Source organism: Corvus hawaiiensis, chromosome 22 (genome assembly GCF_020740725.1).
Source record: "Corvus hawaiiensis isolate bCorHaw1 chromosome 22, bCorHaw1.pri.cur, whole genome shotgun sequence".
NCBI lineage: Eukaryota > Metazoa > Chordata > Aves > Passeriformes > Corvidae > Corvus > Corvus hawaiiensis.
This window is the reverse complement of record NC_063234.1, coordinates 1,222,272-1,244,625: the sequence shown is the minus strand read 5'-3', so window position 1 is coordinate 1,244,625 and position 22,354 is coordinate 1,222,272. Positions and strand designations below refer to the sequence as shown.

Below are 22,354 nucleotides of genomic sequence, written 5' to 3'. Positions count from 1 at the left end.
TTCTCTGGAATAGTATGATCTGGTAGATGGAAGATGTTCAGGCAACAGGTGGTGAAGGGATTTGTTACAAGTTTCAGAACTCTGAGGACACTGAGGCATCAAGCCCCAACCCATTCCCTTTATCCAGCACTCCTTCTTCAGAAGGACAGCGATTTTCCTGACAATTATTCAGGGCTAACACCACCTCAGCCCAATGCCTGTGAAGCCTTTCTGTACACAGAAACAGCAGAGCTTGAAAGGAAAGCATTTCATACTGCACAGCCCGCATGGTTTGGAAGTCCAGAGCTGATGGACAATTCCCCCTCAGACACAGCATTTGTCACAAGGGTGCTGATCTAACTGCTGCCTGCCAGGCTGAAACCCTCACAGGACACTCTCATATGAAGGAAGGCAAGAAGGTAGTTACCATACGTGTGCTATTTTAAATCAGCAAGAAACCCTACACATTTGACACCAAGTTTAAAATTAAATGCTCAGTAAATCATTAGAACTGTAAAGAGAAACAAAGACATTTCCTGAAAGGGGAGATAGCTCAGCGAAATGAACCCTGCCTCTAAATAAGTATTACACTATCCAGAGACCCAATTAGCATCTTTAGTCATCTACTGCTCTGAGATGAGATAGCTGAGAGCCTCTTCAGAAACAGCTTTTAAGCCCTATAATTACCTCCTATACTTACAACGCTAAACGTATTTGAGAGGCAACATTTATACATAACCAGTAATTACAAGTCACAGGTTCAGATGTCTTTCATGTTCTGCTCTTTAATCTGTACTTTATTTTACTTCTTGCCTGGGAAAATGGATATGTCATTAAACTTCTCTTCTGGAAAGGGATAAGCCAGCACTGGGATTTCTGTGAGAGCAAGGCACTCCAGCAACCAGGGGGCTGCACAAGGCCATGTTCAGCCTCCTGTACCTTTGGAAAATGCTTAATTACTGCAACTACTCCCATGAGCAGCTTCCTCTTCATCGCAGAATCACTGAGGCTGGAGAAGATCTCCAAGATGCTCAAGTCCAAGCTGTGACTCATCCCCACCCTGTCCCCAGCCCAGAGCACTGAGTGCCACGTCCAGGGGTGGGGACTCCAAACCTCCCTGGTTGTTATTTGTAGCCAGAAGTTGTCCCAGGAGAACGTTCAGCAGAGACCCAGTGTTCTCCCCCTGCAAGGTGAATTCTGAGAATTCTGCAGTCCTGCAGAGGGTCTGTGCCCACTCGTGTCCCTCGTGCTGTGGTGCCACAGGCAGAAGCGCGGCGGATCTGCGCACTGAGGAAAACCCCAGCCAGCAGCCTCTGCCACCTGTACCGTGCACAGCTGACCTGAGTCGTCAGAAACCACTGCTGGGACCTCTGCATTCTGCTGCTTTCACCTTGTGCTCACTGAGGGGGGTGAGGAGTGCCCACATCTGTCCCCTGACCAGCACAGCCCCGCAGGCAGAGACCCCTCTCACACCTTCCCCAGGGTGGGTCAGACAGAGCAGGGAGCAGCAAACACCAGCCTCAGTCTGACTCCTGCACAGCTACAACCAAGCCCTCCTGTGCCCAAACACAACACCTCACACTAATGAACAGGCTGGGAAAATCCTCTCGGTGATGACATTTGTCAGAAACAAGGTAGAGTGAGAGAACAATGGAAATCTAAAGCATGAAGCAAGCAAGAATTAACAGTATTCTAAATCAATGGACCTTCTTCCTCCTTTTTCTCCCCATCCATAAATGCATGTGGTAATTATACCTTAGAGCAGGGTGACTAATGCCTGCCAAAATATTAGATGACAATTTGAGATGAAAGTTGTTTTGAAGGTATCATTTACAGCACTCTTGTTATGACTACTGAAAAGAACACTACAGGTTTAATTGCCAAGGACTTTTTTCCTCTGAAGGCAAAACATCCTTAAGAATGTGACATCGGGTTCCATAAATATTTACTTTCACTAGTTCTTAAACAAGATTTTGAAGAGGGTCTGAATGAATATTCATCACTTGGATGCAAAAATCCAGCACTTGGACACTACAAAGCCAATTCCTCAGGAAAAGGAGAGGCCTCAGTTCCCAGTGACAGATCTGGCCCTATGAACCAGAGCAAGCTGTATGTTAATACCCTGTAAGAACAGATTATTTCCAATGCTTATGAAGGATTTCTCTCAAATTAGAATTAACATACCAGGAACATCTAGAGTCTTAACCTTATTCTGCTTCCCAGTGTATTCAGCAGCTTTCTCAATTTCTATTTTAACAATCCAAATGACTTAAAGCACTTTTTTAACTTCCAGCAGTTACTCATATTCCTCCAATCTTATTCAAGAATTAACCCAATAGCACTTCTGCTACTAAAAATCATTGACATATCAACATCTGACACAGAAAAATCTCAGTAAGTGAGAACTCTCTAAAGTGAGTTATCTAAAGATGATTCTAAAAAACCCCACTGTATCTGAACACATGCAACTTCAAGCAACTGTCATCCGAACAGACCAAGAGGCAAAAGCATCTCTGGATATTGGAATGCGAACAAAACTCCTTACCTGGTGGCTGGGTCCAACTCTGATTTCACCTTGGGTACTGTTTAGCCTCCTAAGATACAAAGAAAAAACAGCAATGAGAAAGAACTGCAATTAATGAAATTCAGGGTCATATTCTTTTTTGTCACTGCATTTCCAATGCAAATGGCACAGAAGCAAAAAAAACACACTATTAAGAAAACAAGAGGGGATACTCAGGTGTGTCGAGTAACCTGGTCTGTGGAAGGTACCCCTTGGCAAGGGCTGGGACAGTGCTACTCTCCTAGGAAACAAATCCACTCCAAATATGAGCCAAAAGCCTCCAGAAAACAATGAGAACACATCAAAATGTTTTCCCCCAATGCATATTTTTGCAAGACAACCTGACACTGTTTTCTTGTTTTCAGGTTATGCAAGGAAATGACTGAACTAGGAAATCAATTTTCTATTTACAAAGTCATACATTAAATACCAGGTTACATTTTTTCAGCTACAAGGTGTCAGAATTCTTCCCTGTGAGGAGCAAAGGGAAACCTGACAACAGAAAATGCTGATGCTCTTCCTTTCCTCCCAGAATTCATTTTAAGGCCATGCACATCCCTACTCATCAGTGTAAGTGAAGCTCACAACATTCCTGTGCAGCGTCTGCAGCTGCACCCAGCCCTGCACCAGCGGAGGCTGCACCAGCAGGGTCTGCACCCACACTGAACACTGGGCTGGTTTCAGCTCAGATGGGAAGAACCAAATATCCCCCAATTTCTTCAGCTGCACCACACTGAATATGATAAATAAGCCATTTAAGGAGCACCCTGTAATTGCAAAGTTAAAAGCAAAGTTTGGGATGGGACTTCTGCTCCCAACACTTTCTGTGGGAACTCAGTGGGGCTCTCCAACCATTCCTCATTAAGCATGGGCAGAAATATTTCTGTGCCTTTCCATCACCCCATCACCATTTCCTGAGCATATTCACACCTCAAGGTGCTCCCTGCCCAGAAGGTGAGGGCTGAGTTGAGCTGCCGTGCAGGAAGCTCTGGCAGGCTGCTCAACATCCCACTGGGATTTTAAAAGGGCACAAAGCCCCTGGCTCCTCAAGGGCACACGATCTGCTCCATAATTTTACTGTTTCCACATCCCCAGGAATGGGTTTCAAATGGAAAAAAAAATTCTTGCTATGGAAAATAAAATGCACTGCAGATTTGAAGCTAAATCATATTGGTGAGAGCAATTACAATAAGAATGGAATGGCATCCTGTGTTTATTCGATGGGAAAGGGAAAAAAGGAGCCAACACTGTATATGAAATGTGACACAAAAGAAACTGCTGTAACAAAGCAGTATCCATAGCAACAACAACTTAATATTTCAGTCCTCCTCAGCTGCAGTGGATTAAATATAATGACAAGATGTTCCCTTTGAAAAGTAACCTGTTGCCATGGCAACGTTGTGTTCTGCAAAGTAAACAGGGGCTGGTCAGAAAGGAGCTGGGAGCCAGCGCCGGAATATCAAAAAGGCAGGAGGCTTCTGTGGCAGAGCAGGGCAAAGCAGCACGCTCTGATCCACAGAGCCTTGTTCCACACAGCTCCAGGAGAGGAGAGAGGATGTTCAGCTCAATGCAGCTTTGTCCTCTCCGCTCTGAAGCAACAAGGGAGGTTGGAGGTTCAAGGCCAAAGGCAGCACCACTGAGACAAAACAGTTCAGAGGTGAGGACGAGCAGGGGCTGAGGCAGCACAGGCTGGTGCAGAGCTCTCATTTCCCAGCTCTAGGAAGAAGGAGAGAGGGAGGAAGGCTGGCACAGCAGCTCCTCCATGACTTCCAGTACAGAAACGAGCTTCGCCCTCTGTTTGTCACCTGCCCTCATGTTCACACCACTCACCAGGTTACACCAAGGCTGGCACAGCTGGCAGCTTTGTCCACAGACACAGTGCAGGAAGGACTGGAACGTGGCAACCAGAGCTGCCCCACAGCACAGCAGAACGGCTCTGGGGATAACCTGGGCTCAGGACTCGCTGGTACACAATGCCCAGAGCCAGGCAGGATCCAAGGTTGGGAATTCGCAGCAGAACTCTCCTGAGGCTGGAGGCAATGGCAAAAGGCATTTGGGGATTTCTGCACAGCCCTGCCCTGTCCTTGCTGTGAATCCCAGCCCGTTCTTGCCCAGCACGTCCAGGGAAGGTCTTTGCCGGGAGGCTGGCAGGCTTCTGATGGGAGCACACGGGCTGGATGCCCCAGTGGCCCTTCGGGGTCAGGGATCACCTGACAAGGTGGGATCTCAGAAATGATGCAATTGCTCCTTTCATGTTTCCCTTTTTACTGCCGGAGTTCAGCAAGAGACTTGCTCTGCAGTAGCAGCACATTTTTCACACGGGCTGGCACGGGGCTGAGGGAGGTGGCACTGCTGCAGCACCATGGAACCAGCTCTGCTCTTGTGCAGCTCCTTGCACCCAGCAGCAGCCAGGGTTTATTTGTCCTGCTGTGGTCACCGTGCCCTCAATGCTCTCCCCACATGCTGCGCTCCCACTGGCTCTCAGACAGCTTCTGCCAGCCAGCAACAGCTCAAAACCCATGGAAATAACACAGTGCTACCATTAAGTTTAAAAAACCAGCCCACAACAAAACCCCAAAAACAAAACCAGAACCCAAACATCACACACAGGACAACATTCTGTGCTACCCACGTAACCACCCCGGGCATCATCATCCCTGATTCTGCAGATTGAGGTGATCCCTAATTAAATGAGACGGATGCTTCAACAGAAGAAGGTTTTCAAACCAACCAGTTCACTCAGCCACAAACCTCCTCTCAAACTGTGTTTCTGATTCTCTTCAGAGCTCTCCAGAAAGGGTTTTCAAAGCCAACTTGCTAAAACCCATGGCCTGGTGTGGCATGGGCACATCAGTGACACAAACTTCACGTGCAGAGGAAGTTTCAACCATCACACTGAAGTGCCCTCAGCCTGACCAGCTCCCAGCAGCCTGGAATGCAGCTGGAGCAGGGTCAGGGCTGTGGAACTGGCACCAGAGATGGCACCAGGACAGGGGCCCCTGGGCTTTCAGCCATGCCTGTGTGAGGACAGGCCATTGGCTAAGGAAGTGCCCAAAAACAGCTGGAGAAGGTCATTATTTCTATACAACCAAAGATTAAAAGAGGAAAGACATCTTAAAGCCAGGATATGGAGGGGTTTGGGTTGTAGGTTTGTTTTTAATAAGCAATAACAAGCTGTAGCACTGAACAAGGAATCTTACAAGATTTGGGGTTATTTATGAAGCCTGGTATCAACATCAACGGCTTTACTAAATAAAACCAAGCCCATGTTAGACACATGCATTGTAGAATAAACTGCAGTCATACACTTTACACTGATTACCAGCCATTATTAATGGCCAGATAATCAGCTACATCCACTGAGAGTGTCACACAGTAAAGCAATTCTTAGATACTTGTGACTTCTGTAAAATTAACAGAAACTCCCAAGAAAGTCTCAAGAAAAGGGTTTTTTAAAAAAGTCCTTTAATTCAAATAGTCCAATATCCAAGATGAAAGACCCCTGCTCTTCAGAGGCAGTTCTAAAAACATCTGGCAAGGATCATTTTGTTCCATTTCTAGAGGGACAAAACAGGAGAGAACAAAATCACTCCAACTTCAGCAGATTAAAAACCAGTTTATCAGGGCCTGAAAGTGACTGGCACTGCAGCCAAGAGCATCTGCTTATGGTCACTGTTGGAAGGCAGGATATTGAGCCAAGTGCATCCTTAATTTTAACCCAAAATTATCTTGTGCATGTCATGTTCATACACTGCACACTTCAAAATGTAAAAGGGACAAGCACGTTCAGGCTACTCAACCTTTAACCAAAAAAAAATCGCACAACTACCACAAACCTGAGTTAAATACCTCAGAGGAACAAGTTCCCTGACTTCACCTGTGTCTTAAACCTTCATTCTTTAAGCAAGATTTTTAAATTAATTTTATAGAAATAGTATCTAATGCTCAGAAAATATTCTTTCCCCTCGTAACTATAAGCTTCATTTAAAACCCATTTTAACAGTGTGTTATGATTTTTAAAAAAAGCTGAAGTAATTTTGTGTTCCGGGCGAAAAATCCAACCTGTATTTCAGGCAAACGAACTTGTGAGGGAAGGTTCTCAGCACTTGCTCACTCCAAAGCAGGAATGAATAAACATGTACCAACTCCTGTACCTCCAGAGCAAGCTCCAGCCTGCTCCTGACTGCAGGGGCACCACGGGAAGGACGTGGAGGCTGCCCTGCTGCTGTCTGCAGAAGGAAGTGCTTGCACAAGTTCGAGTCAGACAGGAAAAGCTTTTTCAAGATAACGTTACTTTTTCATCGTGTTTATAGAGGAGGAATAAAACAACCTATAGAGAGTTCTCAGTGTGTCCCAGAAGGTGGGATGGAGGTGACAATCATTCAGCCAGGTTACTGCAAAGGAAGGAAGTGCTCTCTCCACGCAGGAATTACCTGTGTGGGGAACATTTTGCTGGCAGGTGCCATGGAGCACCTCTCTAACACTTGTTTACCTCCAGCTAAGGAAGACACCAGCATTTTGATCATAAGTTCAGAAAAATGAATTGCTGGGAACCATTGCAAAATGCAAAGGTTTTTATCTGGTTACACACGATTTTAACAGAACTGGAGTGTTGTTTACAAGCAGCATTTACACTGGTGAGTAAATGTGCAAATGAATCCAGCATGGAATAATGCTGTTTAAGTGTTTGTCCTGTACAGTTTCTAAAATGGCCAGGCAGTGCCTTTGCACTTCCCAGAGCAAATATTCACTGCCAAACCAGACTGAACACCACAGCAGCACCACTGCTCCAGCACAGCCCCAGTTCCTGTGCAGGACAGTGGAACTGGGCAGCAGCACAGCAGGGAACTCTTCCATAAAGCTTCATCAGATCAGAGACAATAATCAACCTCTGGGGCTCTGAACTTGCTTGACAACACAAGTCTCCAGCTTCCTGAATAGCAAACACGAGGAGAAGCAACAGCTCGTGTTAGAGGTGATAAGCATGAAGAATGGGAAGCATGAAAGGAGCTGGAAGGTATCCCTAGTTCCACCATACACCTGGAAACAAGCTCTAATTAAAACAAATTACATCCTAAAGAATTGGAAGGAAGGGGAAAGAGGTAATCTTACTGATTTATGCCTGGAAAAAAAAGCTGAAATGAAGGCAGAACAAAGGGAAGAGACTGCTCTTCATCCGAAGGACAATATTCAAGCACTTCCCATGATATATCTGCAATTTCTAACAGCTGTTTGGAGTGGCATTAACTCACCAGACCACCTACCAGCACTGCCTGAACTGGGAGAATCTGCTGGGCACCCAGCCAGGACAAAACTCTCCGTTAGGAACAACTGCAGGAGCACAGCTCCAGGCTGACCAAGGAGGATGGGGCAGTTCAGAGCACTGCCAGCACCAAGACACCTCACAGCCTCATCCGACTGCCAGCCAGGCTTTCCTTGGGTTGCTTTTTCTGGGGGAGGGCTGTGGGTTTTAGGGGTTTTCTCTGGCTGGGGGGAGCAGGGAGGCTGGGTTTCTATTTGTGTTGTTGCTTTTTTTTTTCAAACCCAAGTATACAGCCCTGTGCACCTGAGGAGCACAGAAACCTGAGGAGCTGCTTGGTTATAAACTGGCTGCCCAACCCCTTCTCTTCAGCCTAGAAGTGAACATTTAAAATCAATGTTAAAGACACGAGTTAAGCTGCCATATCCCTGTATTCCTGCAGAGCACTGATGGATTCCTGCACATATTCAAGTAGCTCCTTTATTAGGAATAAGAATGTGTCCAAAGCTCAGGCCCACGGAGACTCCTCTCTAAACTAAGAGGTGATCCAGCCAGACTGAAGCTCAAGGGAACTGAGCTCTGTCATCATTAGCAGGACTTGCTTCAGCCAATGGCAAAAGTGACCAGTGATTCACATGAAATAGGTGGTTTTGATTTTTTTTATGCTCTGGAGGTATAAAAGGAAATGGGTAAGGGAATGACACTTGGGGTAGGATACAGACATGGACATGGCACTGACACAGGCAGAATTCTGCAGGTTTATTCATCACTCATTCCTCAGCTTCTGACAAGAATCACAGGCTAGGTTGGGTTCAAAGGGACCTTAAAGACCATCTTGTTCCACCCCCTGCCATGGGCAGGGACACCTTCTACTATCCCAGGTTGCTCCAAGCCCCGTCCAACCTGGCCTTGGACACTGCCAGGGATGGGGCAGCCACAGGGTGCTCTGGGCACCCTGTACCAGGGCCTCACCACCCTCACAATAAAGGATTTCTTAATTTCTCATCTCATTCTGTGCTCTGTTAGTCTAAAGCTGCTCCCCCTTGTCCTGTCACTCTGTGCCCATGTGAGAAGTCGCTGTCTCTCCCCAGTGACACAGCCCCTGCCAGGTGAGTGACAATGTGTGCAGGGCTAAGGGCCAACCTCCTGCTACAGAGTTCCAGAGATGTCACTGGGAGCAGCACACACAGTCCTGTCCCCTTTCAACCCAAACACTGCAGGAACTCCCAAACAAGTTCCCCTGACTGAAGCATCTCCCCAGCCCCAGAGCCCAGGGTGAGGGGTGAGCTCTGCAGGACCAGGGCAGGACAGCCCCGCTCTGCACAAGGACAGAGCCCTGTGAATGAGAACAGGCTGCACAACCGTGTTTGCTCCACCAGCACACCCGAGTCCTCTCGGACCCATTTATACTTAGCAGTGACACCGCTGGCTGTCCCACAAGGACCTCAGAGCCCAAGCCCTGCACTTTACTCCACCAGCCCAACCCCGTGTTTGCCAGCCTGGCGAGCCTCTGAGGTGCTGCCTGCACAGCTCTCCCTGAGCTGCTCTCCTGCACAAGGCAGCACTGCTGCGGTTCAGATGCACCAGCGTTATCTGCGTGTGGCTGACAGCAAACACAGCCACAGCAGCTTCTTCTCCTTCACACCTGGGCAAGTGTCAGCGGGATCAGTGCCCTCCATCACCGGGAGAACGACCCATCCTCGGAGCAACCAATGGCTGCAGATGCACGACCCTCCTCTCGCATCACCCAAACAGGCCCAAACGTCCCCTGATTGCACTCCTGCAGCGCCGGCAGGGAGGCTCTGCAGCTGCCCAGACCTGCATGCACACAGCTCCACTGAAATCCCAAAAACCCCCCCAAACCCACCCCGCTGCAGCGTTTCTCCCCGTGCCCCCCTCGGCAGGCAGAGCCCCTGGCAGTGCCCTCCTGCTCCGGGAGCAGCTGCTGCCGTGCTGGCAAGGCTCTGAGGAACATGCAACAGCAATGAAATGATCTCATAAACATTGCAGAAGTGACGAACAACAGCAAAAATCACCATGGTTTCGGGGAGGCCGGAGTGATGTAGCCTACCTGCAGGGGCTGAATGGATCATCCATGACTATGACAGGCGCTTGTGGGTTGGGATGGATTGCTGAGCCCTCTATTACCAGCTCAAACTCTGCCTTTTCCACTCTACCAACTCAAAATGGAGGCACATGCGGGCTGGGAGACCTCGCCGAGCCTGCACTGAGCTTGTGCTGTGACCTAAGCCCGCACGCAGAACGCAGAAACTTCGCCCTCGGACCGGCGGCACTGAGCATGTGCTGTGACCCTCCCTCCCTCCCTCCCTCAGCCCTGCCTCCCTCAGCCCTGCCTCCGGAACGGCTCCGCGGGCTGCCCGCGCCAGCCCCGCTCCGCGAGTAAATACAGCGGGGATCCGCGAATAAATACAGCCAGGGATCCGCGAATAAATACAGCCAGGGATCCGCGAATAAATACAGCCAGGGATCCGCGAATAAATACAGCGATCAACCCCGACCGGGCATCCGCCAGTACAGCCGGGCTCCCCACGCCATCAACCCCAGCCGGGATTCCGGAGATGCAGCCGGGCTCCCCAGGCAATCCCTGCTCTGTAAATAACAGCAATCAGCCGCGGCCCGGGCTCCGCAAATGCAGCCGGGAGCAGCCGAGCCCTCCCCGGCCGCGGGAGGGGATGGAGGCAGGGAGGGATGAGGGATGAGGGGCCTTGGCTGGGGGATCCCACACGGCCAACGCGGCGAGCCCAGCCCGGCCCCTGCGCTGCTCCAGGTGCGATCCAAGCACCAGCCCCAAAGCCTTGCTACTCCCGCTGCTGAAAATCGCCTTCATTCCAAGGCTCTGAGGGCTTCAGGTGCTGAAGCTCCACGTTTGAACGCACAGTTCATGTGCTGGAAAGCGGAGCACGAAGCTTAGTCACGGAACACTCGCGTTCTCCTGTCAGTGCTGCAGCGTACAGAGCATTTAGGGAATATTAATTCTCACAACCAGCACGTGTGAACACAGCGTGAACCCCCGAGGAGCCAGGCCTGACTCACTGCCTGAGCTTCCCGCACCAGCCTTCATCCCTGACCTCCCTATTTTTATTACTTAATTCTCAAACATGCTCTTAGGTACCATTTACATGAAGGTAACATCCCTTCCCCTGCAGCACGCAAGGCTTTAATTAGGATACATCCCTCTGCATTTTCCAGAGGATTTCCCTCTATTTCCCTCTTTTTTCTGAGATGCCTCAATCTACCATGAGGCTAAAGAAGGAGAAAAAGTTTCCCAAATTTTCAAGTCTGGAAGACAGAGTAAGCAAAGCAGATCAGGCCACAAAACAAACCTTGATCTTGTCCTACAATACTCCAGTGAGAAATTTTCATTGTAGCATAGGTGGATACACAATTTCCTTGTTGATTATTCTCTGTTACCTCCCACCCCCTGCTTGGGAACCTTCACCAAGAGCCTGGCTCCTTCAATGAACTACCGTAATAATTTAATTGTTCAGTAAACTGAGTGTTTCAGCTCCTGTGGCTCTGCTGAAACGATCTAAAGCCATTCCCTAAGATACAGGACACCCCAAAAATCACATAGCTCACAACATCCCCCAGCAAGAACACTCCAGAAGATTAAAAATAAAGGAAAAGCAAATGTTGTGCAACTAAAACACAAACGCTTCCCAAAACCTCCACTCCGAAATTCATCCAAGCCTTGAATGTTTGGCATTATTTTTTTCTACAACACTAAACAATGTTTGGGAGGAAGGATTTTGATCCATGGCCATGAAACTCTTTAGAATAGTACCTGGTTATTTCTTAGTTCCAAGCAAAAATTCAGCAGCTTTTTAATCTATGTATACTCAGAGGTGTCAGTGTCAGCCTTCACTTAGCTCCTCTCTCTGAACCTTCCCCATTCCAAGACAAAATACAGGCTTGAAGAGCTGGAATTAGGAAAAAAGCCTGGCTGCAACCAAATGAAGGAAAACCTACTTTTGAGAGCTGGCCAGTCTGAGTAATTAGCTGATCAGTGAGTGCTCTGCTCTGTCATTTCATCGATCTCTTCAGGCTCAGTCATTCTCTAATAGCTGGAAGAATTAACAGCTACTTCTACACAGAAAGTGGGTTTAAAACCCCACTGACAGCAACAAAAATGGCATTTCACAGGAGAAATCATCCATTAGCCACCAATACAAACACTCAAACCCAAAATGCATTGAAGTACAGTGACAAACACAGGGGTCACGGAGGGTGCTGAGTATCAGAGAGGGGCACCATAAAAACCTCATAAATGCCTTGCCTTGGTGGACTGCTCAAAAGAAAATACACCAGTAATGTTCCAAAAGCATTCTAACATATTGTTATATGTTCAACTTCGGGATATTCCCAGGGCTCAGCACAGCAAGATTGGCTCCCAGAGACTCACAGTGAAGGGGAAATGCCCGAGTGAGGGAGTTTCACCAGTCCAGTTCCCTCTCAGCCACAAAGACAGATTAAGACACTTCAGAATAAGGTACAGGAAGCCTCATAAATAGGCAATTACATAATAAATACCCACACAGGGAGTTCCTTCCTAACTGCAAGCAGTTAGTGGCTGGCAATGCCCTGAAGCACAAAGATTCAGATCTGCATTAGAAACAGTAAATCTACCATGTAACAATTCAAATATTTATTATTTATATGCTTATCTAATCCCCGCTTCAAATGAGACTTTTCTCCACAATATCTCTGGAAATCAAGGTCCACAGCTGATTGTGTTCTGCACTGAAAGGAACAATCACCTTCCAGTGGGCACAGCCCTGGGCCAATTTATTCACCTTTCACTGGAGTGCTCATGGGAATATCCCCCCTGAACCACAAACTCCTCAAGGCTGGCACTTGTGAGGCATTTTCTGTGTTCAGAAAATCCCATACATGGAGAAAGTGTTGTGTTTGGACCCAGAAAATAACAAAGCTACAGCCTGGCCTGAGCTGTGCTTTCCAAACACAGCTGTCCAAGGCTGGCTGAACAAACCCCAGGCAGATTGAAGAGCGTGCTGGACACACCTTCCTCAAATACGAACTGATTCCCAAAAAAGTTCTTTCTGTACCTCTCATTTGTTCTAGGCCAGCAAAGCATAAACCAGGAATTCCTGCTATGGGACTCTGGAATGACTATTTTCATACGAAAGCAGGAATTTCCACACTTACAAAACTTTCAATGTAATTTCTTAGAAGTGTCTAAATTGCAACTTTGCTGACTAGAAGATGCAAATGATTTTTAGAAGTATTTTCAGGGGTGTACATTCAACCAACAAGACAGCCAAGAATTCCTGATAAAATCTGCAACATGTAAAAAGCTTCCACATTTCCAAGAAGCTGTTTAGAAGCAGCACATTATTTACCAGAGATGCATCCGGATGTCAGGACTCACTGCACAATTTTGTTTCGTACTCTGATTTTTCTCTTGTATAAACACACGCTCAGAAAGGTGCAGCTTCTCCCTTGCATCCCTTCCACCCCACCTTCCTACCAGCTGGATTTTGACCTTTCTTCCCTTGAGTAATTTTCATAGAATTAAGGTTGAAAAAGACCTCCAAGATCATCAAGTCCAACTTTTGAGTGAACACCAGCTCAGGTCAGCAGTGGAGTTTAAAAGCCATTTTCACATACCTTGTCTCTGGATTATAGCCCAGGATGTAGAAAAATGAATCCACTCGTGCCTTGAACTCTCTAGCAGCAAATATGTCAGAGAAATGGGAGATGTTGCACTTCCCTCTGAAAGAAAGAAAGAGGAGAAAACAGCATTAGAATTCTAGCTTGAATAACAGCTACTTTAATTAAGTGCCACTGCAATCTGGGTAGAAGCCACAGGCATCCTTGCTCTCATAAATGTCCAAAACATCATAAATACAAGGCTGTTGTAAGAAAAATCCACGTGGGTTCTTCCCACGGTGGGAAGGGAAGGAAATGCAGTTACAGCAGCTCAGATGGTGCTCCACAAACATTCATTAATTCTCCTCCAGCCAGCACAGTCCCGAGGAGCCCAAATTTAATCAGCCCAACAAACAATAGCTAGAAATGCAATCCTGACAATGTCTAATTTGCAAAGTTTCTACAGTTCTGTTACAGTTACATTTTCCAAAATTCTACTGTCCACATTGTTGAAGTCAGCTTTCTTTCTATTTAAGAGGCTGAATAAAACTTCAGTTTAACAAAAACTCCAAATAAAAAGCAGAGCTGTGGTGCTTTTAGCAAGTCTGCAATCCAAATTCCAAGCAAGCAGAAGTTTCTTCCTTCTATTTTCATTCCTGAGAGAGTAAAACATACAAAGACTTATTAAAAAAAGAAGAGGAAAAATGGATTCTTGAGGATTTATTAGCTTGTTCTAGCCCAGATTGCTAATAATTTTTTTGATACAGCTTGCTGATGAAGTCATTATCCTTAAGATGAGCATTAAGACCGACTATAAGAAGTTGCTTCCTATTTCCTGGATGGTTTGTTGGGCTGCTGATGTTGCACAGCTGCTCGTGCTCTGCCAGTCACACAGCCCAGTTTGCTGCCCCGGGGTAAATCACATCAGAAGCAGGCAGAGAAATGGGCCAGGCAGACAGGCCTGGGCCTTTTTATCTAAACCTGAGTCAGTGCAATGAACACAAACACAAGATACTTCTTTTCCTCAGACTGTCAGGCTCTAACACAGATCTCATCTCTCCTCACTGGTATCTCCTGAACAGTGCTCACCGTTATAAATGGGCTGCTAAGGGGCTTATTGAACATGGTAAAGGTTTGCCAGTTCTGGTTAAAAAGGAATAAAAAGTGCTGTAGCCACCAGCACACCCAGAGGAATCATTGTTTTCCTGCAGTGATCCTGCTGAGCAGCGTGGGCACAGAGATGCAGAGCTGGCATCCCTCAGCAAAGGCATCCCTGAACAAGAGCACTGGGGAGGCCAAAACGCTCAGCTCGTTCCCCTTCCTCATCTTTTCAGGGTAGAACACTTCAGAAAGGCTTCAGCAGCCAGCAGCCTCTCAGAGCTCTGCCCTGGACCTGGAGCTCTGAATAAACAGCTGCTGCAGGGCACAGGAATGCCCCAGGAGGATGAGGGATGAATAAAGTCAGGGCTGTTTTGAGGCAAAATTGCTCCTGGGAGTGGAGGCTGCAGAGCTGCCCCTGGGCCTGCCCAGTGCCCAGCCCATGCCCCTCCTGGCAGACCAAAAGCAGCCCTGGACACTGCCCAGGGCCTGGCAGGTTGCAAAGGACCAGCAGCAGGTCTGTGAAAATCACTCACTAACAGTGATTTTCTCACTGGAGGCTGATGCTGGTTTCCAAGTTTAGTCATTTAGAAAGACACAAAATGAGCAGGGGGATTTGTTTTGATATTTCACATTAAATTCACATTTTAAAGTATTCTGGGGAAAGGGTTTTAGCTTCCTTTCAATAATTCACCTGCCAGCTAGTAAGTATTTTCCAGATAAGCTGCATTATCTCTATCGATGGCAGCAGCACATCCCGTTCACAGCATTTCAGACCAGGAGTTCTGCATTTCACCAGGAAGATTTACCAGAGAGGGAAAAAGCACATAACTTTTATTACACACTTCCACAGAGATCTACAACTACCCTCTAGTTAAATTTTTCCACTGGTTAGAGCAGAAGATTGGTAGTTACAATCACTGGTTTTATTACCCAGTTTGTCATCAATTCATTGTGTGTCCAGAGCCATTTGTTTGCAGAGGGCAGAGAAATAATCTCATATTATAATAAATTAGAATTTCGTGTTAACCTTTCATGCATCACGACACATTCTGCCTCCTCCATGTTCTCTGCAAGAACACCATGTGCAATTATCCTTATGCTCATCTTGTACACTCAGAGGGTATTTTTCAAGTTTGTTTGGCACACACGTATATTCCATTTTTATCTTCCCATTTCTGTCTTTCTTTAAAGGGAAAAAGAGCTGAAAGGATGTAAAAGGGAAGCTAAAACACTCCCAGGGAAAATTCCAGACACACAGTTGAGTTTCTCTGTGTCTGAGCACATTTCCAGCCTGGTTCCATCAGGACAGCCCAGCTCCTGTGAGCTGGGCTGCAGGAACGCTGATTTAAAATTGGAAGGCGACTCAGCAGAGGCACTGTGGAATTCCATGGGCTCCTAGCACACCACTGGAATGCTCTGAGCTTATTAAAAAAGTCTCATATGTAAATCAAAGACTTCTCCCCGCACCAGAGGAGAAGCCAGTTTGTCTTGAAGTAAGTGGCTTCAGCAAAGTGACTCTGAACAAAAAAATGTCTCCAGATGGCTCTGGTGAAGCACCATCTGAGCACTATTATCAGGGAGATTATTCAATTTGCATTTTGACAATATCCATGCATGTTTGGCATGCTGAAAATCAGCTGAAAAATAATGCCTTGCTGTTGGGATCTGAAAACATTTGAAGTGAGGGTGTCTCCCTCAGCCCTGTCAAGGTTGGGCAGTTCAGCCAAAAGCCCGGAGAGAGGAAGAGAAGCAGCCCCGGGGAAGGGCAGAGTGCAGGGCACACACCTGGGAGGCAGATTCCCTCCTGGCAGGCAGATTTCCTCTGGGCCAAGCTGTGACCATGGAAAGCACTCAGAAAAAGCCTTTAATGCAGTTTACCCAGGGCAACACCCCGAGAGTCAGTGCTGCAGGAGATGCCACTGTCAGGGGGGAAATCAGGCACTGAGGGAAGGGCAGTGCTTCTGCAGCAACCAGCAAAGACCTGAACTGGCAGCGATGGGAACCAGCATCTGCTGAGCACCACTGAACGGAGGCTGCAGAATTGCAGCTCCCTGTTGAAGCAGAGCAGAGAGCACAGTCACTCACTGCAGGAGAGGAGGACAAAGCTGAGCTGGGTGTTAATGATCCCCAGCCCCAGGAACCTCTGTCCCAGGCAGGCTGTCCCCAGCCCATGACTGACCTGAGGGCAGCAGCGTGGTAGGTGTCCACGTAGTCAGAGATGAAGAGCTCTCGGTTCTTGATCACCGGGTCTGTGATCACCAGCTCCCGCCCCGAGTCTGCAGGGAGCAAACACAAACAACCCCTGACACACCAGCTGGGCCACCACTGCCCCTGTGCAGCATCCCTGGCAGGTCACAGCTCGAGGAGTTCCTCAGATACCCATTCTGAGGTGACAAACACGCTGTTCACGTGGCCAGGAAAGTAGGGGATGTAAGAATTAATGTGCAGGAACATCATATCCATTCTTACACATCAATTCTCCCAGAGCTTCTGAAGGGAAAGAGTTCTCAGGGGCACTGGGTGACACATCTGGACCACCAGGAGCACTCACTCCCAGCTGAAAGGAACCAAGGAAATTAATTTGTTCTGGTTTCCAGGATAAGGTTTTGGTTGTTGTGCATATTTAATGTCAGACCTTCAACAAAATCCTGACAGTAGGAACTGCGCAGTGCTCTGGTAAATATTGATATTCACGTTCAAACACAAAAAATTCTGAGTGTTAACAAAGAACTGGAAGACAACTTTTTCCATGACTTCTTTCTAATACCTTTGAGGAAGACACAAAGATACTCTTCCACTCACATGAGACTGCATAAAAAAACAGCCATGCTATCAAAAATACTTTTTGACACTGTGCCTGTAATCTCATTGTTGGAAGTTTCAAATAAATTAGTAAGAGAAATGTTAGATTTGTGGAGCTTTTGCTAAAAGCACACACGTAAAATATCCTTAAAAAGGGGAACGTGTGCTCAACTTTGTTCTGTCAGGCACCAGAAAGTTGCTGCATTCCATATTTCAATCATCAACTTTTATCATCATGGTTCACCTTGGAGTATCTTCAGAATTTTTAACAGTTGCCTCAAGGAAATTTCCTGGTAAGAACAGAAGCAAATGTTATGTCTTCCCTGGAGGCAAGAGATAAATGGCACTGGTATATGATACTAAAGTTTCTTCTGCTTCTATTAAACCCAAGATTACACTTGTTTTTGCAAAGAGAAAAGGAGAAACTCAGCTCCAAGTGCTTCAGCTCCATCCCTCACTGCAATATTAATCACAGTGAATATTCATGTGTGTAAGAGAGCATGGCTGTAAAAGACACAGTTCTCATGGCACTGTGGCAGAACCACAAAAAACAGAAGAGATCCACAATTTCTGCAGATAATCTGGTGCTCAGTTAGTTATCAGTACAGTGTCCAAGAGGACCACCAAGGACCCAGGCTTATTTTGCTTTTCTCTCCTCTCTCAAAGAGGGAATTATAATTATTATTATTAATACACTATTATTAATATTGTCGTTATTATTATAAATTATTAGTAACAATACAGCCCAGCACTTCCACCACACCTGCAATGCCCCTGATTACAGGGACAGGACACACACCAGTGACACCAGGCAGGTAAGAAACCATCAGCCCTTTTCTAATACATTGTTCTCACCACGTCCTGGTTCCATAGCCCTGTGCAGAATTGTTGTGGCTTTGTTAAACCTCGGATTGAGGGCAGAAGCAGAGCAGGGCTGGCTCTGCAGAGCCCACTCACCGTTCTCGTTGTGCCTGTCCTGCACCAGGTGCTGGTACACGGAGTCGGGCACCTCGGACTGGCGGTAGTACCACTTCACGTTCATCAGCAGATGGTCCCTCTTGCTCTGAAAAACAACCCTGGAGCATTACTGACAGGGAAACCAGACCAGAGCCCACTCAGTCCTCGCTGGGAAAAACCCCTGAGGTCAGACTCTAAGGGAGGAAGGCATTTCTGGTGACAGATTGATTTTCAGCCCAGACAAAGGCAAGGAGAACCTCCTGCTCACCGTGCAGTTGTATCTCTGTGTGCATGTGACCAGCAAACCCCAATCCACTGACTCCCATTAACTAACCCAAGGAAAGAGGCAGGGATCAGAAAAGGACTGCAACTTTTGGCCTCATGCAGCATGGTCTTACACTGCTAATTTCCACAAATAAGAAGTATTTATAGCCAAACATGCAAGAAAGAATACCCACAGTAACACCATTCAGTGCAGCCATTCTTAACAGCAGAAACCAAGAGATAATAGATTTTCTTCCCCCAAGGACAGATGGATCCAGACATAATCATAGACCTTCTTTATTACACAAAAGAATAGGATACTGCACTTCAATCACAATAATTACAGGCTCTGACTGCTCATCAACCTCACAGCAAAATTTACACAAAACTGTCTTCCCCAAATGCTCTTTTTTCATCGAGGCTCCAGCCGCCAATTTGTTCCTTCTTAGAAGGAAACTGGAGCATAAACACCACTTAAACAGAGAATTTTTAGATCAAGTCACTACAGACTCTGCTCAGTTTGTCTCTGAACCCCTTGGTCTGCAATTCTTCCTGCTGCTCCAAAACACTTGAAGAAACAAAGGCCTGAAGGGAAAGTAACATTCTTTTGGCATGAGGCAACCGCAGGCTTGTTTTCCTCTGGACTGCAATCCTCTAGACCCTTCGAAGACTGCTCCTAAAACATTTCCAGTTCCGAGTTAAATCGCAGGTTACTGGGCTGGGAGGTTCTATTGTCTCTCCCCTGCACCAGCCTGCGTGTTGCAGCTTTTCTGCTGAATAAACAACATCCAAAGCTTCCCAGTAAAAAGCGTTTCCTGAGCAGAGCCCGTGTAATACCAGCAAACCACTGCCAGTGGCAGCATTGTGCCAGGAAAGCTGGGACTGAGCCACCACTTCCACATCCCCAATCCCCAAACCCGCTCACTGAGCATCCCTGGGCTGTGCAGGAGGAACCCGAGCCTGCTGTGGTGGCTTTTTAAATAACACATTTGCAATCAAAGCCAACAAGCTTGTCTAATGCATGAAAAAAATCAAAAGGACAACGAATGAGAGGCGGCTCTGATTTCTGCTGCCTGCTGTTCAAAAATTGGGGTTGCAGACTTGTCTGTTCTCCTGAAATAATGCTCTGTGCATCACAGCTTTTATGAACAGTCTCTCTGAATTCTGAAGACAAAAAAGTCCAAGTAAATAATCTGTTACCCTCTCGCTAAGAGTTCATAAATTCTATTAGTGGAGCTTGCAGCAATGATGGGAAACATCAACCCAGCATTTCTCTGCAAATTCTCTTTGTATTTCTCAGCTGAGAGGACAAAAACCCCACTCTTTTGTTACACAAACCCTGGGGGGATGCTCAGAAAGCTTCACTCCGGCACGAAAACCATTCACATACATAAGGACAGTTTACAACAAGCATCAATGCTCTGATTTTCAGGGTTTGTGCCTCTGGAATCAGGTATCTTTCAAAAAATACAACTCCAAGGAGCACTGCAAAGGAAGCACAGGCACATCTGTGCATGGAACCACGAGGGAGGACTACAAAATACAGCGTGGAATTTGGTGGTGGTGGTTTGGAATAGCAAATGACACCAGGGGGAGAAGGACTGGAAATCCACACTGTGCTCTGCCGGGGAAGGTGCTGCCAAAGGGTTCCCTACAAACCAAATCATCCCAAGCATGAACAAGCACCCACAGACAAGGGGAGATCCGAGAAAAGAGAGGGACTTGCGGCACCTCGGAAAAAGAGGAGGAGAAAGGCAGGCGATGTGAAGGAATGGCTGCAGCCTCCTGTGTAACCTCACAGAGACGCTGCCAGGAGGGGACAGGTTTGCAGGAGGAGCTCTGGGAGTGCCCAAATTCTGTGTGCAGGCGATCCTTGACATCTGCATCCACTGAGGTGATCCCACAGAAAGGGAGGGATCAGCACTGCCAGTGTTTCACTGCCCTGGCATCACACAGAGCTGGGAGCCGCAGCTTTAGGCCAAGGCTGAGGGGATGTGGTGATGCCACCAGCCCACTTCCCTCTCATTTCTGTCACAGAACAGCACAGGCTCTCAGCAGCGGGGACAAGGCCAAGGGCAGCACTTACAAAGCATTCTGACACTGGAGGGAAGAAATCAGTGGCTCAAAGTGAGGTTTCTCCCCTGCTGCCATAAGGGACCACCACTCTCCCACCTCCCAAAACACCCTTTTTGGTCCTTCAGTCAAAGCAAAGAAAAGTTTCTGCTGATTGCCACAACTCCTGGAAGCCCCACTGCGAACACCCAATAAGCACTAAAAACTGGAATAGCAGGGATTACACAAGAGCTTATCAGGAATATTCACAGTGAACACAATGCAGGCAGGCAAAGTATTTACTGTGTTGTGCAGGATTTTATCAGCTCATCACTGAGAAATCCCACACTTCAGGAAAGCACAACCTCTCCATGCAGGCTGGAGCTCTCTGCCAGTTCAAGCGTTTGACTTTGATGGGGAGACAGTGATTCCCACTGGGAATGGGAACTTCTCAGCACACATCGGCTGTTGCCTCACTGTGCTTTGTTCCAGCCACTCTGCACATAAAAGAGAACAACAACAACTCCTCCCCTGAAATCAGATTCACAATCCGGAGGCACGGGGGAAGATTGGATTTCAGGAGGCGGGGCTGGATCGAAGGAGTTTCCAGGAAAGTGATGAATTGCCAAGGGTGCCATCAGGGTGGGACTGATGGCACTCACAGGGCAAGACTGCAAAGCAAAGGAAATTACAGGGGAATCCTAACACCCAGAAGTGGCTCTTCTTTCACTACACCTCAGAAAACAAAAATAATGTGTCCTTTAAAGCTATGGAGAAAAAACACAACGTTAGAATTAGAAGCAAACAGGTGATAAAACTAAAACACAACCAACCCAAATGTGTGGCTGAGCACAGAGGAGAAGCCATGGTCTGCATCCACTTCCCAGGCTTTCCACTCCTCAAGCCTAAATTCTATTAGAGAAGCATTTTAAGTGCTTTAGAAATGAGAAGGTAAAGGGGCCAGTGTAAATATCTTGAACAATTATCAGACTCGTGCTGCACGCTGCTGACAGCTCCCCATTTGAATCATGGAATGCTGCCTATGGAATGGCTCCGTGCCTCCATACACAGGGCAAAGCAGCAACAAAAATATCATTGAGATGTGCAAGGAACCTTTACAGAAAAGTCTGTGACGATGTATTTGGGGTTGGGTTAGTTGGGTTGTGGGTTCTGGGTTTCTCTGGGGTTTTCTTTGGGAGTTGTGAGCTGATCTCCCTCCCAAATACCTCTTTTTACCACCATTGGTCATTTTTGTCCAATTCATTTCAAAGCTTCAGCCTGACAACTCCTTTCTGTACCCACTCTCCAACATGGATGATTTTGTGGGGTTTAACCTGAAGCTTCAATCTTGCTAAAAATACAAAACGTCTGTCAGAGTCTCCCTTTTCACATTTACATCCCTCATGGCACAGAAATTCCTAGACATGCTATTTTGTCAGCCAACTTTCTAAATACGTATGTCATTTCTAAAGCAGACTATACTCAGAGGTGTCAAGGCGCCAACTTCTGTGGCAGACTATTTATTTTCAAACCATGTGCACACAAAAGAAGTGTCCCCTACTTCCTAAAGTGTGACTTTTTTTTCCTTTTTTACACCTTTACATCTGAAAAGCTGCAGTCAGTCACATGCCAAATCCAGGCTTGCAGAAATTGCAGCCATGGCAAGAGCTTTAAATTTCAAGTGTCCTTCTGTCAGCTCAAAATGATTCCCTGTGCTACAAAACCACATTCTCCCCTTTAATGAA

The 22,354-nt window shown here is 46.9% G+C and overlaps 1 protein-coding gene across 7 annotated transcripts in view; it reads right to left on the bottom strand.

The window, feature by feature from the left end:
- RERE (arginine-glutamic acid dipeptide repeats) overlaps window positions 1-22,354 on the bottom strand; it is a 177,384-nt gene that overhangs the window by 66,647 nt on the left and 88,383 nt on the right. For 6 of the 7 annotated variants that reach the window (XM_048326414.1, XM_048326409.1, XM_048326413.1 and 3 more), the window contains exons 4-7: window positions 18,294-18,399; window positions 16,714-16,810; window positions 13,452-13,556; window positions 2,525-2,573 (exon numbers count right to left, since the gene is read on the bottom strand). In XM_048326414.1, the coding sequence (XP_048182371.1) occupies window positions 2,525-2,573; window positions 13,452-13,556; window positions 16,714-16,810; window positions 18,294-18,399 (357 nt within the window). Of the gene's footprint in view, window positions 1-2,524; window positions 2,574-9,873; window positions 10,068-13,451; window positions 13,557-16,713; window positions 16,811-18,293; window positions 18,400-22,354 lie in introns of those variants that run through there. The other variant, XM_048326415.1, reaches the window with a different exon arrangement.